Below are 15,731 nucleotides of genomic sequence, written 5' to 3'. Positions count from 1 at the left end.
GCATGCCCTGTTTAATTGATCAAGTCCTCATACCGTTTTAAAAATATAATTTATTCTGGCTGGCCAGCGGGAGGGTCAAGAATTATAAAGGAAACCGAAGCTCTACCCTCAGGCAGTGGAAATCATGTTTATCAACATCACTGACTTCTCAGCTTTCAGCAAGCATTGGCTACATTTACTAAACACATTCTTGCAGATATAAGGACCAGAAATACATATTTTTAAAAGGCTTTAAGATCCCAAAAAGCTGAATTTGCATGCACATGCATTTGAAATTCAATAAGTTTAACACCCATTCATAGAATTTCAGTGTGACTGTGCAATCCTATACATATTATGTTTGTGGCATAGTGGTTAGAGTGCTGGACTGAGACTCAGAAAAGCCTGGTTCTAGCCTCACCTGGCCTGGCTATAACAACAACAAATCAAAGTCCTGTGAAAGTGTTTATAGGATTTTAACATAAACATGCTAAAACTAAATAGAGTATCCTCCTCCATGCACCATACCTCCAAAATAAAAGGCCTTTCTTGGGCTTTCTTATAGAAACACAGAAACAGAAACGGAAGGGGCCACCTGGGCCATCTAGTCTGACCCCCGGCTCCAGCCGACTCTGCTCACGACATGCCCACCATGTGCATGTCTAGCCTATCTTTGAACACCCTCACCAATGGGGCCTCAACCACCTCCCATGGAAGCTCATTCCATACCTTCGGGGTCCTAACTGTCATTAAGTACTTCCTGGCATCTAAATTGAACCTTGGTTCCATGAGCTTTGCTCCGTTGTAGTGCATCCTGCCCTCCTCTGCAGGGGAGAACAGGTCTCTACCCACCTCCGTGTGACACCCCCTCACATACCTGTATGTCGCCAACAGATCCCCTCTGCGTCTCCTCTAGGCTGAAGAGACCCAGTTCCCTCAGTCTCACTTCATACATCTCCCCTGCAAACCAGCCACCAACCTTGTGGCCCTATGCTGCACTTATGAGTTGTTATGTTATTCTCTTTTATGAGTGAATAGATTTTCCACTTCATTTAAATAACCTGCAGATCATCACAGCTCATGCAGTTCTGTTCAGCTCAAGAATGATACTTTCCATTTTCCCATTACATAATGCCATTCATGCAACAGAGTTCTGCTAAAAACAACACTGCTCTTTTTAGCAGACAACTTAATGCGCAGGTCCTTTCTGGGCTTACACCTCAACACCAACATATTATTCTATTTTGTAAGTAAAGTGGTATCCTCAGGGATAGAACAGAAACTTAATATTGGTAAAGCTTCTTTCTTGTAACTGGCCAAACACTAGCTGGAAACTGCAGCAATTTCAAGGTTGGTTTTTCAGCTGATCCAATTATAAAGCCAACCCACCTCTAGAGTTCTTACTTGGACTTAAAATAGCCCAGATTCAGTGGAGTTTCTAACAGTAATCAGAAGGTGATCCAGCATCCCACATTTTGTCACTGCAAGACTGAAGGAGTCCATAGCACAAAACATATACAACAGTTTTTAGTCCTCTACACTAACTGCTCACACCTTGTAATTTGTGTGACATGTGTGAATGTGTTCAGGTATTTTCTTGCTGGTATTGCCTTGGGAGATACAAGAGTAGGCTTCAGACTCTTCATTTCTTCTACTTGTTCTGCATGTTTTCTCCAGAGAAAGAAGAATATGATCTAAATTAGGAGATCCCATATAGGAATCAAAGGATCTCCCAGCATTCTTGTTGTTGTTCTCTCCTGCACCCCCCTCCCCACCCCAATAAGGCAATACAGCTTATGGCCTTTCTGTTTTCCCTTGGGAACAATATCAAGAAAGGAAAGTCACATCTTAACAGAACTACCTTTGCCACTGGTGGCACATTATGATTGCCAGATGTCTTGAGGCTCAGACCCCAACATTCTGAGGAGTCTGGGAGCTCAACAAATGTTTCCTGTTGCAGCAAAGAGCAAAATCTGGTGTAACTTGGCAAACTTTTGTGCTCTTTGTTTTTGAACAACTTCTCAAGACACTCCTGCAGGACTGTTACCTCATTCCCAGGAGTTCTCACCATTTTTATGCCTTGATAAGTGTCTACCTCTCTGTCACTTTGTTCCACAAAAAGAGAAAGTAAAAGTTACTAAGTTCACACACTTACAGAAGGAAATGAAGCCACAGTGGCCTCTTTTCCGTTTTTCACACAGGTCAGCTTGCTACAGCTAGTGGGAGAACTGAGGGGAAGTAAGTGAGAAGAAGTCACAGCAAAACTGATCGGTAGGCATACTATAGGTTGTCCAGTGAACAACCAATCCATGGTGGCTTATTCACAGGCTTATTCACAGGTTCACTGATTGAGCATACTGTACAAATCCACCCAGTGACTAGAACATGCTAGAAGAGGGGGTGCTTTAAAAAGGCTTCTGGCTCTTCCCCAGGAGATTCTACTTTATTGGCTGTAGACCCTGAGGATTTCCGGGAATGCAATTCTGCTTCCAAAAAAGGTGTGTGTTCTCTGCACCTTGTTCTCAAGCAAAATCGTCTCTTTTTTTATCACTGCTGTGAAGCATTTGGCCCAGGCAGGCAGAGGAGGTCCCAAAAAGCCAGAGAGAAAGCATGCAGTTTCTGTGTTGCTTTTCTAGACTCTAAACCAGGGGTTGGCAACCTTTAACACCCAAAGAGCCATTTGGAAGCATTTCCCACAGAAAAGAAAACACTGGGAGCTGCAAAAGCCTTTTGACATCTAAAATGAAGATAACACTGCATATATCGTTTTTTACCGTTATGCTATGTATAAAAAAAAACTATAGTGTGTTTCATTTATGAAATCAATGAACTGCTACAGAGGAAACAAATTTTTAATTTCTGCTTGCCACAAAAACATTTTGAACTCCAAAAAAAGACGCTAGGTCGAAGGTTATTTTCAAATAAAATACTCAATGTCTATTTGAGTCCTCCTCATATTTATGAAATAGAAAGCCGAACTTAAATTATCCACCTGCAGCAAACCAAACATGCCACCTGCTTCTGTGTGCCCTCATTCTTTTATCACATGTACTGGAGGGTGCAGTCAGCTGTCAACCTGAATAAAAAAAGGACTAATTGATACTTTCATAGAGTTTCTGCAATACAACAAATATAAATAATAGTTTGGTGAAATATTGAACAAACATCCCTCTCCCAATGTAATAATGTTGCTGGAATTTTTATAAGGATCTTCTTAAAACAAGGAAGTAGATCTATATCTTCATTATGATTTAGCTGCAGCTCTTGTTCAGTCACTAAAGACTGTTATTTTTAATCTTGCATTATAAACTAGTAGGACTCCTTTCATATATTTTCAATAGGACAGCTTCCTGCAGAGTCAAAGTCAGTGCTAAAGGGCTGCATGCATTAAACAGCAAACCCCATAAGTTCATCAGCAGTAAAAGCAAATGAATCTACCCACGTACCATTAAACATTTGGTTTTCTTCAGAAACTTCTTTTCTTTTATTTATCCATGGTTGGCCTACAAGGGGTGGGGGGAAGCTCAGTAAATTGGCGTGATCGGTGGCTGTGCTGGTGCAGGTCGCAGATATAGGTGTGTTTAGTGACTGATTAGCAGATAAACAGTCAAGTGATGTGAATTGTGACAGGTCCCGAGCGCAGCTTTTAACATTCAGATGAAGGAGATTACATTTGGACAAAGAGAATCTTTTCTGCAGCATTTCGTGTAACATGAGAGCCTGCAGGAAGCTTGTTCCACTCTTTCCCTGCACAATAGCAGAGGAACGTAGCAATTTACTTAACCAGCTAGCGCGGTGTTCCCGAGTGGATGCCTCATCATCACCTATTGGTATTTTGTAACTCGGAGGCTCGGTGGCAGATCAGCAGCTGTGATGCGTATTTTGAGTAAGGAGCTGCAGCAGAGGGATTCAAGAGCCATGTGCGGCTCTGGAGCCGCGGATTGCCAACCCTTGCTCTAAACCATCAAGTTCATACAAAGCACAACTTACACACTACCAGTCAGTGGCCAGAAAAAGTGTACCATTGGCATGCTATCTTCATACACAGTTGGCCAGTCCAGCACATGTGGCAAATGCATGTAGATATGCATAAGAAGCTAAAGCGGGTAAGGATTTTCCAAACAGCCCACACCAACATATATCAGGCTAGAGACCCAGTCTATACAAGCAGCAAAATCAGATGAGAGATGCACTGTATAACCTTCAGCTGCAGGTAGGGGTCATCATTTTTTGAAATCACACCAGCAAAACAAAAACCTCCAGCTAGTACAACACCCAATTTCTGGGGGAAAAGTTCTGACATAGTCTGCTTTGAAATCTGCTAACTTTCTACCGGCAGAGAGTTTTATCCAGGCACAGGCTAGAGAAACTGTTTTATATGGGCACTCCTATCATTAGGAATTGCACAATCACTTTTTATCAGACATATTCCACAGCAAGTCCTCAGCTATCTGCATTTTGTTGCCTTTGAAAAGGTAACAATCAAAACGAGTGAAACCATACTAGAAAAACTATACTCTGCGGGCCAGCATATCCTACAGAAATCCAGGGAAAGGAAACTTTGCAAGAAAGTTGGGAAACAATTACTTGGCAAAACATACTGCCCCCTTTCATATTTCTAAAATATGTTATAACAATGCTGTAAATGAACCGCAGGATAGTTTTTAAAAGCCTTTGAATCTCACCCCTCCAGTACCTTTTCTAGTCACTGACCCCTGAACTCAAATATATTTACAGTTTGTCGTCAATTTGCTGAGATAATGTTATCCATTTCTCCAAAGAGAAGAGGGCAAGCAAGACTCTGAGTATATAAAGCAGTGCTCATATGCCTCAGTTAATCTGTGCCTTAGAAATATGCAAGGGACCAGAAGAAAATAGGAGACAGAATAAGCTTGCACTTTAGCACATGCCAAGAAGGAAATGGAATGTTGCTGATATTTCATTTCTTACTGTTGTTTATTCTATATACCACTGTATCACTTTGCTTGCATAAGAGCTATTCCTTTTAACCTGCTAACTTTGTATTAAGAAGATAACAGTACTGTTGATTCTGTAAGTTACTCTCTTACTTAAGTAAGAAAATCAAGACCACTGGAAATGAAGAGTAAAAAACCTCTCCAGAATTAAAGACAGCAGGTTCACATTTGAACTGAGCTATGCATTATAAAGATATGTATCTTTTCTGAATAGCTTACTCAGTATGTCATGAAAGAGTCCAACTGTCCATAAGTTAGTGTCTATTTTTCTTTCTTATATTTCTTCTGCAAATTTACTTTTTATACATTCTGTTTCCAGAACTGTGAATGCTGGATTACATTATCTAGTTAATAATCTAGTCATAGGAAAGATGGGTCAGCCAGCTTTATGAGACCATTGTACTTCCCATTAGGGGAAAAAAACAAGTATTCTGATAGCACTTTACAGTCTTTTGCAAGGTATTAGCTAATCTGGAGTAACTATTTGTAAGATGGTAACTGTTTTGAAATCACTGGCTATAAGAGCAGGGCTTTGCCTGTACAGTGGTACCTTGGCTCACAAACTTAATCTGTTCCAGGACTCTGATCGAGACCCAAATTGACAGCCAATTTGGACTCTGATCGAGAATTGACAGCCAGGACTCTGATCGAGACCCAAATTGATCAAGTGACAAAGAACAACAAAGATTGTGGCCATCTCCCCTCCCATCCTGAGCACGACCATCTCTCCACCACAACTGCACAATCCCGGTGCGCTAAGGGGGAGAGACAGGCGCGATCATGGGTGCACTCGGGGGGGGGGAGATGGGCACGAATGTGGGCGTGCTGGGCAGGAGAGACAGGCGTGAATGTGGGGGTGCTGGGGGAGAGATGGGCGCGAACATGGGCGTGCTCAAGGGGGGGAAGATGGGCGCGATCATGCTGGTGGGAAGATGGCCAAGATCATGGTTGCACTCATGCAGGAAAGACAGGTGCAATCTCGGCCATCCCCCCCCCCCCGCCCACCGCCCCCAGCACGATCGCCACCCAATGCGGAGTTCACAACCTGAGTCAAAATTTTTATGAAATTTTTGTTCATGACCCGATTTGGTCGTGAACTGAGGCGTTCGTGAGCTACTACTGCACTATAATCCAGTGGCTCAAAAAAAAAAAAAAAGGTACCAAACGTGGTATTTGGCAGAATTCAGTGCCTTGAGGATCTCAGCTTTCATTAGCAACAGCAACAACAAAGTTTGTAGGCCTTAAGGTTGCAAATATGTATGTGAATATGTAGGAGCATAATATTTCCATCAGTTGGAGGTGGATCTTCAAAGCCATGTACAGTTCCTTCCTCTGGCAAATGGAGTGAGAAGAGAAGGCCTTTTTCAGAGACTGTGTCACAGCTTTGGAACTTTTTTCCTACGGAGACTCTCTTTAATCCTCCCTGTTATCCTTTCATTGCCAAGCAAAGACTTTTCCTTTAGGAAACCTTTGCCCTGGGAACTTAATTTGCTTCTTGTACTGCATACTATGTGTTAATTGGAAGCTATCGTATATTTGTGTTTTTTTTAACTTTTCTATGTTGTGATCAGTTTTATCTGTTTTGAATGTTTATAATGTTACATATTTCATAGCTTTCATTGTTTTTAGTTACCTGATCAGGTGGAGAGAGCAGAATATAAACTGAAATAATATTTAAAGACTGAATTATACCAAGTAATAAAAAGGACAGAAATTAAAGGAAAAGTAGACAAATGTGTATATTATAGGCTGCTTGCAGATTTTGTTTCTTTTCTCAGTGCAGAATTTAAATTGACTGAACATGAGATATTAATTTTCAATTTCACAGGGAACAAAACAAATTAAGGAGTCTACTGTTCATGTGTTCTCACTGGATCAGGGGGAAATGGGCTATCATTTGAATCCACCTGCATGCTCTGTTGAGGCACCAGGTCCTCCTGCCAGTGACAGCACAGCTTGTGTCACTTCAAAGAGTCCTGAATTCAGCCTTTCTGTTGATCCTCCTGTGTGCAGGGGGAGTAGCAGAGAGAGCATATAAGCAATCATACTGGATCTAGGGCTTGGCAACCTTATCTAGTCACATGTCACACCAAATTCCCTCTTTCTGTGTGCTGATTCCAGGCTGCGTAAGAGAGAAAGATTTAGAAGTAGTGAGTAAGAATCCTTTTGTTTCCTTCTGCATTTCCTTCAGTGGTGAAAGTGGGAAAGAGAGTCTGCAGACAGAGCAGCCTTGGATCCAAATGCTTGTCTCAGAATATGACTGTCATTCTTTTTTTAATGTAATATGCACTCTGCTGATCATGTGGCACTTACATGACTTCCCAGAATCCTACCTGCAAGCAGATGAACACAACTGAAGTTCTTCTCCAGTTTCCCCAGCAGAACACTCAGAAATGAGTCAGAAGACACAGATGCCACATTCTTTGAATTTTGATCATATACCACCACTTCTTGCTCATTATCAATTTCAAGCTGGAACAGAATATTAGAGGAAATATTAAATGTAACCAAAATAAAAACAAAGCCATAGCACACTTTTTCAAGGTAAAATTCACATTTATTTCTAGTCCTTGCTCATATTGTAATCATTTTCATTATGATTTTGTGTTACAAAATTATATTTTGGTTTTGTCATTACTGTATACTTTATTGCTGCTTCCCTTCAGCCTTTGGTGTTGGGTTGTACTGGCATTAGAAAATGCCAAAGGGGACAGAAACTGGTTGTTATTTACTCCAAATACGTATGTGAATCCAACAGCATTGTGATACTCTTAAATTAGATGAAGACAGGACGGCCTCTATGTGCAGTCCCAATCCAGCCTGTAGAACCTTCCAAGATGCCTTCAGGAGGCAGGGCTTAGACAGCCCTGGAAGAATCCCTGCTGCTATTTCTCATCTGTGCTCAAAGATAACAGAAGGGGTCTGTCTGCATCAGGCCTTCCCACATCCGAAGAAGCTACTCTGTGGGAGATGTTTGCCCATGCATTCAGTGGCTTTGCCTGCCCTGTGATTTCTCCCCAGTGGGAAAAAGTGGAAGCCAGACAAAGTGACTTCAGTGTGTGAACCTTCTTCCACCAGAACAAACAGGCAGGACAAGCAGAGAGGACCATCTGCCCAGTGCACCTGCCAGGATCAAACTAATGTTGATGGTGTCACCACACCCCTTAGCTGTCAGGGGGCATGCCCCAAATGTCATCTGCCTACAACATTTGTGTGGGGTGTCATCCAGCCCACTACCCAGTCTGGATTGCTCTCTAGACTGAGCTAGAGTCTAGCTCAGGTTTTTGAAAAAACAGTATCTGGCAGTGCTATTGTTCTATCCTTTTAACATCTGCAATTAGAAGTACAATCACGCACATGTCTACTTCAAATAAGTCAATATTTTCAGCAGGGGGGCCCCACATGAGTGTGTAAAGTCAATCTTTTTGGACCTTTGTGCATTGGATAAACTGTTGTGGGGGCCACCATAAAATGCTGATCGCTGCTTTAGCATCTACTTGCTGTGTCCAGGGCTCTTAGGTTGCATCTTATTCACTTGTGTTTCATTACTGGACACCACAACATAAATTAATGAGGAATTGTCTAATTCAATTGTTAGAGTGCAATACAGATAATGCTTCTTTTAAACATTTGTTTTGACAGTGTCCAGTAGTTACTTTGTTGTGGAAAGGATAATACATCGAAAAACCTTGCCCTGAAAAAGTCTTTAATGTTTATTGGTGTACATGCTCTTTTAAATTATTTACCCACTTTGTGGAACTTTTCAAAAGGGGATGGAAATGGATCTTCTATTCATTTTGACAGCCTAAGGGACTGATAGTACAAAATTTGAAGGATAAACACTCTGCTCCTATAATGCAATTGATTGAAGACCTAACGACTCTTTCAATATATGAACAGGTAACATACAGACACCAACTTCAAGTGGATTGTTATTTGGATATTTGATTTGCTTTTGTTGAAACCTATTTATAATTGTAAGAAAACCATATATACTTCATACAAATCCATGAACATATATTAAAACAACCGGAAAAAAGTAAGAAAATAACAAACAAAATTGGGTGCCCATGAGTATCCATAAGTTGGTATCATGGCACTCACAGGCACTCTGTCAGGGACCTCTGGTGTGCAGAATTGCAGCCCAAACCTTTAACAGTAATTTGCAAAAGTTTGCATTCAGATACTCTTTGCTGCTACTTCTAATTTTACATGAGAATAAATGTATTACGTAGTCACATGATTTAAATCCTATACAACAACTATACAGAGCAAGTTTAAACAACAGCTCAGTGTGCAAAGAACTGAAACAGTAGAGTACTTTTTTAAAAATGCTGAACCAACATCTGTTAACAAAGATATACAAGCTTTTCAGCAGAGGAGTGAAACACCTCTATGAAATGCTAAAGCCACCATCAATGAAACTAAAAGATTCTGTACATCATTCCTTTGATGCTTCAACACACTGTTGGAACATTCTAAAGGTGACAGCCAATTGAGCTTCTTTTTTATTATTCAGGCATAAATCAAATTTCCCAGCATGTGAATAAAAACAGTGTCAAACATGCATAGTGTTAAACAAATGTATCTTTGAGGATAGAAGCAAGCTTCTTATTTGCAAATCAGAGATGAAAAGGAGCGAAACCCTTAGATTTAATCATGTCGAAAAAGTAGAAGGTAAGTAGGCCCATTTTCCTATCATTTCTTTTCATTTAGTTGCTTTTGTATTTCAATTATAATTTGTTAGTTTACGTTATAGTGTATTGTATATATATTGTTGTTAGCTGCTATGAACATTATTTGTATTGGAAAGCTGCAGTGCAAGTTTGATAAATATATTAGGGTACAATGTCATGCTAGGGCTAGTGCACCTCTAATGTTCCTGATTCCTTAACAAAGAGAGAGACAAGAAGTGGGCTGCTGGAACATGGACTCTCTCTGTTATGGATTTCTCCCAATAGCTTGAGTCATAGTTGAGGTCTGGGTTAGTTAACAACCTTATCCATGGTCTATCATTTGCTATTAACCATGATTACTACACTCATTACTACCTGTTTGTTTTTTTATAATGAACAGTTGAAACTAATCACTCACCTAGTCAGGTCATGACTGAAGTGAACAAAACATCAAACCTTCTCCATAACTACCCCATGTTTCAGTAATATCCCAATACTTCCATTACCACAGTGATAGTTTGTGCCAGCAAAACCCAAACTATGGTTAAGGTTGGGAAGAAAAAAATTGCACCAGAGAGTTAAAGACGCACATGACACTCTGACATAACGAATGTATCTAGAGTTTGATACGCTTATAAAGTGCATGGTTTATACTCCTGCTGTTCATCTAATTCTGTGCTCCTTGCAGAACTTCACTTTAATTAATATATGAAAAGAAATCACATCCCTACGCACCACTGTTTTACCTTGTGCTTTGCAGAGTGCTGAATGAGCTCGGTGATCAACACTTTATCCTGCTGCAGCCTCCTCTTCATGAGCTTGGAGCAGTTGATGTTGATGGCATCCAAGATGTGCGAGGTATTGTATTCCACAAAGGGGCGGCTGTCAATCAGCAGCAATTTTTCCATGCCACTTTTCAACAAAGCCACCAGCCTGTCGCCAACAATGAGTTGAGTACCATTCATCTCATCAGCCATGACAACAACAGAGGCCCTTATTTAGCCACTGCCTTCCTCTCCAATTTGCAGCAACGATGAAGACGATGATGTAATGGCTATGCACTTAAAGGCTTAGCCATTCCATTGTACTCAAAGTGTATGAGGTCATACTGGTAGTGACTGGCAAGAGAAAAGTTAAACCCATTTTCTCTTGAGAGGGTCCTCCAAAGATGAATGCCTTATCCGGCTTCTAGTTGAGGTACTGGATATACAGGGCTCACTCCACAAAGCAGCCCTTACAACCAATTCATCCTAGGCTATAAAGTAGCCATTTCACAACTCAAACAAAAGATGCTTTTCGGCTGGTCCTGCCATTACATCATTCTTTACCTTTGTTCCCCCATCATCAGTTCCCCCATTTAGGAGCCTGTTGAGATATGGAAAGAGGCAACAAGAGACAGACATAAAGAAAAACAACAACAAATGAGACAGAGTATGAGAGTTTGCAAAATACATTCCCCTTGCTGTCACAATCAAGGTCCCCTATTCTAATGTTTGGTTAAGATCTACACCAAAAAATGTAATATAGGAATGGGCAACTTGCATTCCACCAAATGTTTGACCTCCAAGTCCCATCACTCAAAGGCAACAAAGTTGATAGTGAGGGATGATAGGAGTTGTAGGCCAAAACACCTGGAGCACCACATGTTGCCTGCCATTGATGTAAAGGGTGGTGGATAGCAGGGAAAGGACATAATTTGGAAGAGGAATGGCAGGTAAGGCAGGAAGATTAATCCTCCTGGATGCCACTTTCTTCTGCACATCCCTCCTCAAACTACTTTTCTCCAATTGTGGCACACATGCCCATAAGAGAAAAGCAGGGGAATGAGTACAGGAGAGAAGAGACTGGCAGGGAAGAGTTAGCCACCCCAAATCCAACTTTGCAGAGCTCCAAATGGTCTTACTCCTGCTGCTTGCTTCTTGCTACTGTGTCAGGTCCCTGCATTTCACTCTGCTACATATTAAGGTCCGGGCTTTACTACACCATAGTGAAGCTAGCTAGCAATGCACACATTTGCATTTCCTTTCTGCCAAAATACTGGAATCAGAGCAGTATCACCATCTTTCAGCCTAACCTACACTAATTCTGTCAATAAAAATGAATCCACATGAGTGCCATTGGAGAACTGTGGAAGAGGCAAAATAATATTCTCCCCCAACTCACAAGTTTCTCAACATTATATCACACTCTAGTGCATGCAAAGAAAAGAATTCATGATCCAGATGCACCAGGCAAATGAACAGATGGAGTGATACAAACATGAGTAGACTTGATTCTCAGTACTTCCTGGCAGGGTGAGGGAGCAGATTTAATTCCCACCCCAGAAATGCCTTGTAGAGAGCCCTTTAACCTCTTCTGCACCATACCTGATAATGGTTCAGAATGGGGGAACAAGTGCTGCATTTGGGTAGATCTAAAGACAGTGAGTGCAAAATCTGTTCTCTACCCCTAACACTCAGTGGTCCAACTTCCACCAACAGGAATTCTGAAGAAGTCGGACAATATTAAGTTTACAAGAACTAAACAGGGCTTCAAGCACAGGACAGTTTGGAAGATATTCATTCATAGGATTGCCTTTGGTTGGAGCAGACTTGATGGCACATTACGATAACAGGGTAATGCATGTCCTTTGTACAGAACATGAAAAGATATATCACACTCTACAGAGTTCTTTGCAATATCCAAACCCTGGCTACACCTACACACACAAACACACACATGTGTCATAATAATGGGCATTTTGTCTGTGATGGAAGCACCAGGAATATTGCAACTTCCTTTCCAAAGGAGCCACATTCTAAAATTAAAAACTGTAGAGGATACAATGAAGAGCATGGAGCGAGGTTTCCCCTCACATTTCATGCACTGCTCTTTGGAACAGAGTGAGCTTCTACTCTCAAAGATCCTTTAGAGCCTAATCAATTGTTCTGTTGGCTTCAATGAGCAGAAGATCAGGATCATGAATGAGGCAGCCAAACGTGGATAAATGATGGGGGTTTATGCCTGGCCAGTAAAAAAAAGAATAGAAAAAAATATGAACCTTTAAAATGGGTACTCAGTTTTTTAAATGAGCTAGAAATGTTTAAACAGGCATATAAAAGTCACATGCCAGATACAGACTGTTCTTGGGGTGGGGGGAAGGGTGGAAAAATTGTAGAAAATGTTAAAATTCATATCTAAACATGTCCTTTCAACCCTTCTGAGGCCCTTTTGGACTAATATTCTCCTGCTTCAGTCCTATACACAATGAAATTAGGACTCATCCTCACATCTTCTCTTGCTCCCTTTATTTCAGGGAGCCACTGATTAATATCTGAATGTGACTCTAACCCTAACTCTGGGACAAAAGGGTGAAGACTAAAGCTGATTATGAGCTGAGACTTGCTAGAGGACAAGTAGAAGGGATAATGACCTGGAGGAGGGGGTAACCAGTCTTCTGAACAAATTCACAACGATGCCAAAGTGAACATAGTGGACACAACTGAGGAGTAAGCACTCCAGTTCCAAAAGGATCTGGACAGACTTAGGAAGTGGATGGGAGACAACAGGATAGCGTTCAATGCAAATAAGTGCAAGGTCTTGCACATAGGAATCATGAATAAGTGTCCTAGGAACAGGAACAAGTGGCTGGAGAGCAGCACTTGTGAAAGGGATCTCAGAGGACTTGTCCACAGGAGGCTAAACATGAGCCAGCAGTGTGACACAGCAGTTAAGAAGATGAACACCACCCTTGGATGCATAACCAGAAGATTAAAAACTCTGGTGCACCCACAACTGTAGTACTGTGTCAAATTCTGGGCTCCACATTATAAGAGGGACATAGCTAGGTTAGCATCAGTTCAGTGCAGGGTCACAAAGATGGTAGCTGGATTGGGGGGATGACATATGAGATGAGATTGAGGGAGCTGGCTTTTTTTGGCCTGGAGGAGACTCCGAGGGGATCTTACAGCGATATATATGCATGTGAAGGGGTGCCACAAGGTAGAGGGTCATGACCTGTTCTCCTCTGTGGTGGAGGACAGGATGTGATCCAATGGGGCACAGCTCAAGGAACTGGGTTGCAACTTGGATGTCAGAAAGTACTTCCTGATGGCTAGGACCCCTAGGATATGGACTGGACTTTCACAGGAAATGGTGGGGGGCCAATCAGTGAGGGTGTTCAAGGAAAGATTGGACAACCATATGTTGGATATTACATGAGCAGAACCAGTTGGATCTGGCAGTCAGGCTAGATGGCCTGGGAGGCTTCTTCTAACTTGCTATGTTTCTATGTGATCTATAGATTCCTTCAGAAATAACTTGGCCTGTTCCTTCCTTGCAATGTTGCACAGCTGCAGTAGAATAGTGGGTGTTCTATCACATACCTAGTTCACTCCAACAGTGAAGTCAACAAATCAAACCACCAGGAACCAAGCAGGCAGCCTAGGACATACATTCCTCGCTAGATGCACAGGATTGTCTTGCAAGACACATTGATATGTACCATTTGAAGGTTTGAAAACCAAAGATATAAATGAAAAATGAAGACCATGAGTGAAGCCTAATATTTACCAGAACAACAAAGCCACCTCACATCAGGCAGTCATGCAGTTCACCTGCCACTTCACCCTGGAATGTGCTGATGCTCTGACATGACGTTATTAGGCAATTATAAGCAAATAATACCTCTTGTCATCACACTACTTATCTCTGAATGTTAACTTCCTGAAAAACTTGGTGCAGCAATTTGCAGATTGGAAGCTGGGTGCATGAAAAATCACCCTCTTTGAAGAGAAATGGGTCAATCAGTATCATCAATCTCACAATATGCCTCCATTTTCACCACATCACAGTTCAGTATATGAATGAGCCAGGCCTTTCAAATCCTTCATTTTGGCTGGATTATATCATATGAATGCATAAACATTTGCAAATGAACCATTCTACTTAACCATGTACTTGAGGTAATCCTTCTCTACCTCACCCCTAGATACCATAAAAACTTGCCCAAAAGATTTGAAATTAAAATAAGTTTTCAGTAACAAAAGCAACAGAGATACATATTTTAAATTCTTAGAAGCATAGTATAATCTGTGGCTTTTTAAAACTGGGCTTGGAAGCTTGTCAAGGCTTGGTGAGAAGAACAGGACCGGCAGGGGGTGAAAAACCTTTCCCAGGAAGACAGGTTGGCTGCCCACTACTCAACATTTGTGGCAATCTACATCCTCAGGGAAAATTGGTTGTGGCCTAGAACACAGTGCAAAAGGAAGCTAACTGCTCTGCGTGAAATGAATGCTGCATAACAGGCCTTTTTGATCCATTCCTAGGCAAATATAGACAGAAAAAATGCCAACAACTTGGAGCAGGCTGAGAGTTGTAGGCCTTTGTCGTGTCTAAATTTGTCCAGGATTGAGCCCTAAGTTTATATGTCATATGAAACAATCCTCTTTCATGCACTTTATTTCTCATTTGAAAATGAATTATGATTATGCACCAGGTCACACTTAAAGACTGTTGGAGTCTGCTGCTAACATAAACATATTTAGATAGATAAATATGCACAGAAATGTTCCTATTTTCATCTATGGAATGCTGGAAGGTGTACATGTCCCAAAAAATCCAGAATGCACAAATGTTCCTCAAACAATCAACAGATGTAGAAAAGGCTCACTGACATTCAAATACCACTGTGCTACCATCAGGGAATATTCTATCAATTTCAAATTGTACCATCCAGGAACCATTTAATTATGTATCTTCTATTTATGGAGACCAAAGACACATTTGCAAGTCAACATGGCAGTTTTGAATAGCAGAGCTCCAGAAAGTGACCATTGTCCCCACACATACCTTTCAGAAATGTCAGTCTACATCTTATCCAGAACTAACTGTGCATTTACATTTAAGTTTGTGAACAAGCCATATTATTTCATTTCATGAGACGTCATGGCAAAGTCTACAGCATCTTGCTGATTAGTAACATTAGTGAGCAGTTTTCACATACAATTTCTTTTCTTCATCTTTCACCCTATACCCAGCTGGTGCAATTAGTTACTCCCATATACAATCACCTCTATCTGTTCAATTACTGGACATGTTGGAAAATGAATACTTGCTAATC

General features: G+C 41.1%; 1 protein-coding gene across 2 annotated transcripts in view; it reads right to left on the bottom strand.

Moving 5' to 3' along the window:
* DUSP16 (dual specificity phosphatase 16) overlaps positions 1-15,731 on the bottom strand; it is a 67,459-nt gene that overhangs the window by 28,743 nt on the left and 22,985 nt on the right. For both annotated transcript variants that reach the window (XM_044418302.1, XM_044418301.1), the window contains exons 2-3: positions 10,378-10,996; positions 7,289-7,427 (exon numbers count right to left, since the gene is read on the bottom strand). In XM_044418302.1, coding sequence (XP_044274237.1) covers positions 7,289-7,427; positions 10,378-10,608 — 370 coding nt within the window. In that variant the 5' untranslated portion in view covers positions 10,609-10,996. The remainder of the gene's footprint in view (positions 1-7,288; positions 7,428-10,377; positions 10,997-15,731) is intronic.

This window comes from Varanus komodoensis, unplaced genomic scaffold (assembly GCF_004798865.1).
Source record: "Varanus komodoensis strain SLA01 unplaced genomic scaffold, ASM479886v1 scaffold9, whole genome shotgun sequence".
Taxonomy (NCBI): Eukaryota; Metazoa; Chordata; class Lepidosauria; order Squamata; family Varanidae; genus Varanus; species Varanus komodoensis.
This window is presented reverse-complemented; position numbering and strand designations above follow the sequence as displayed.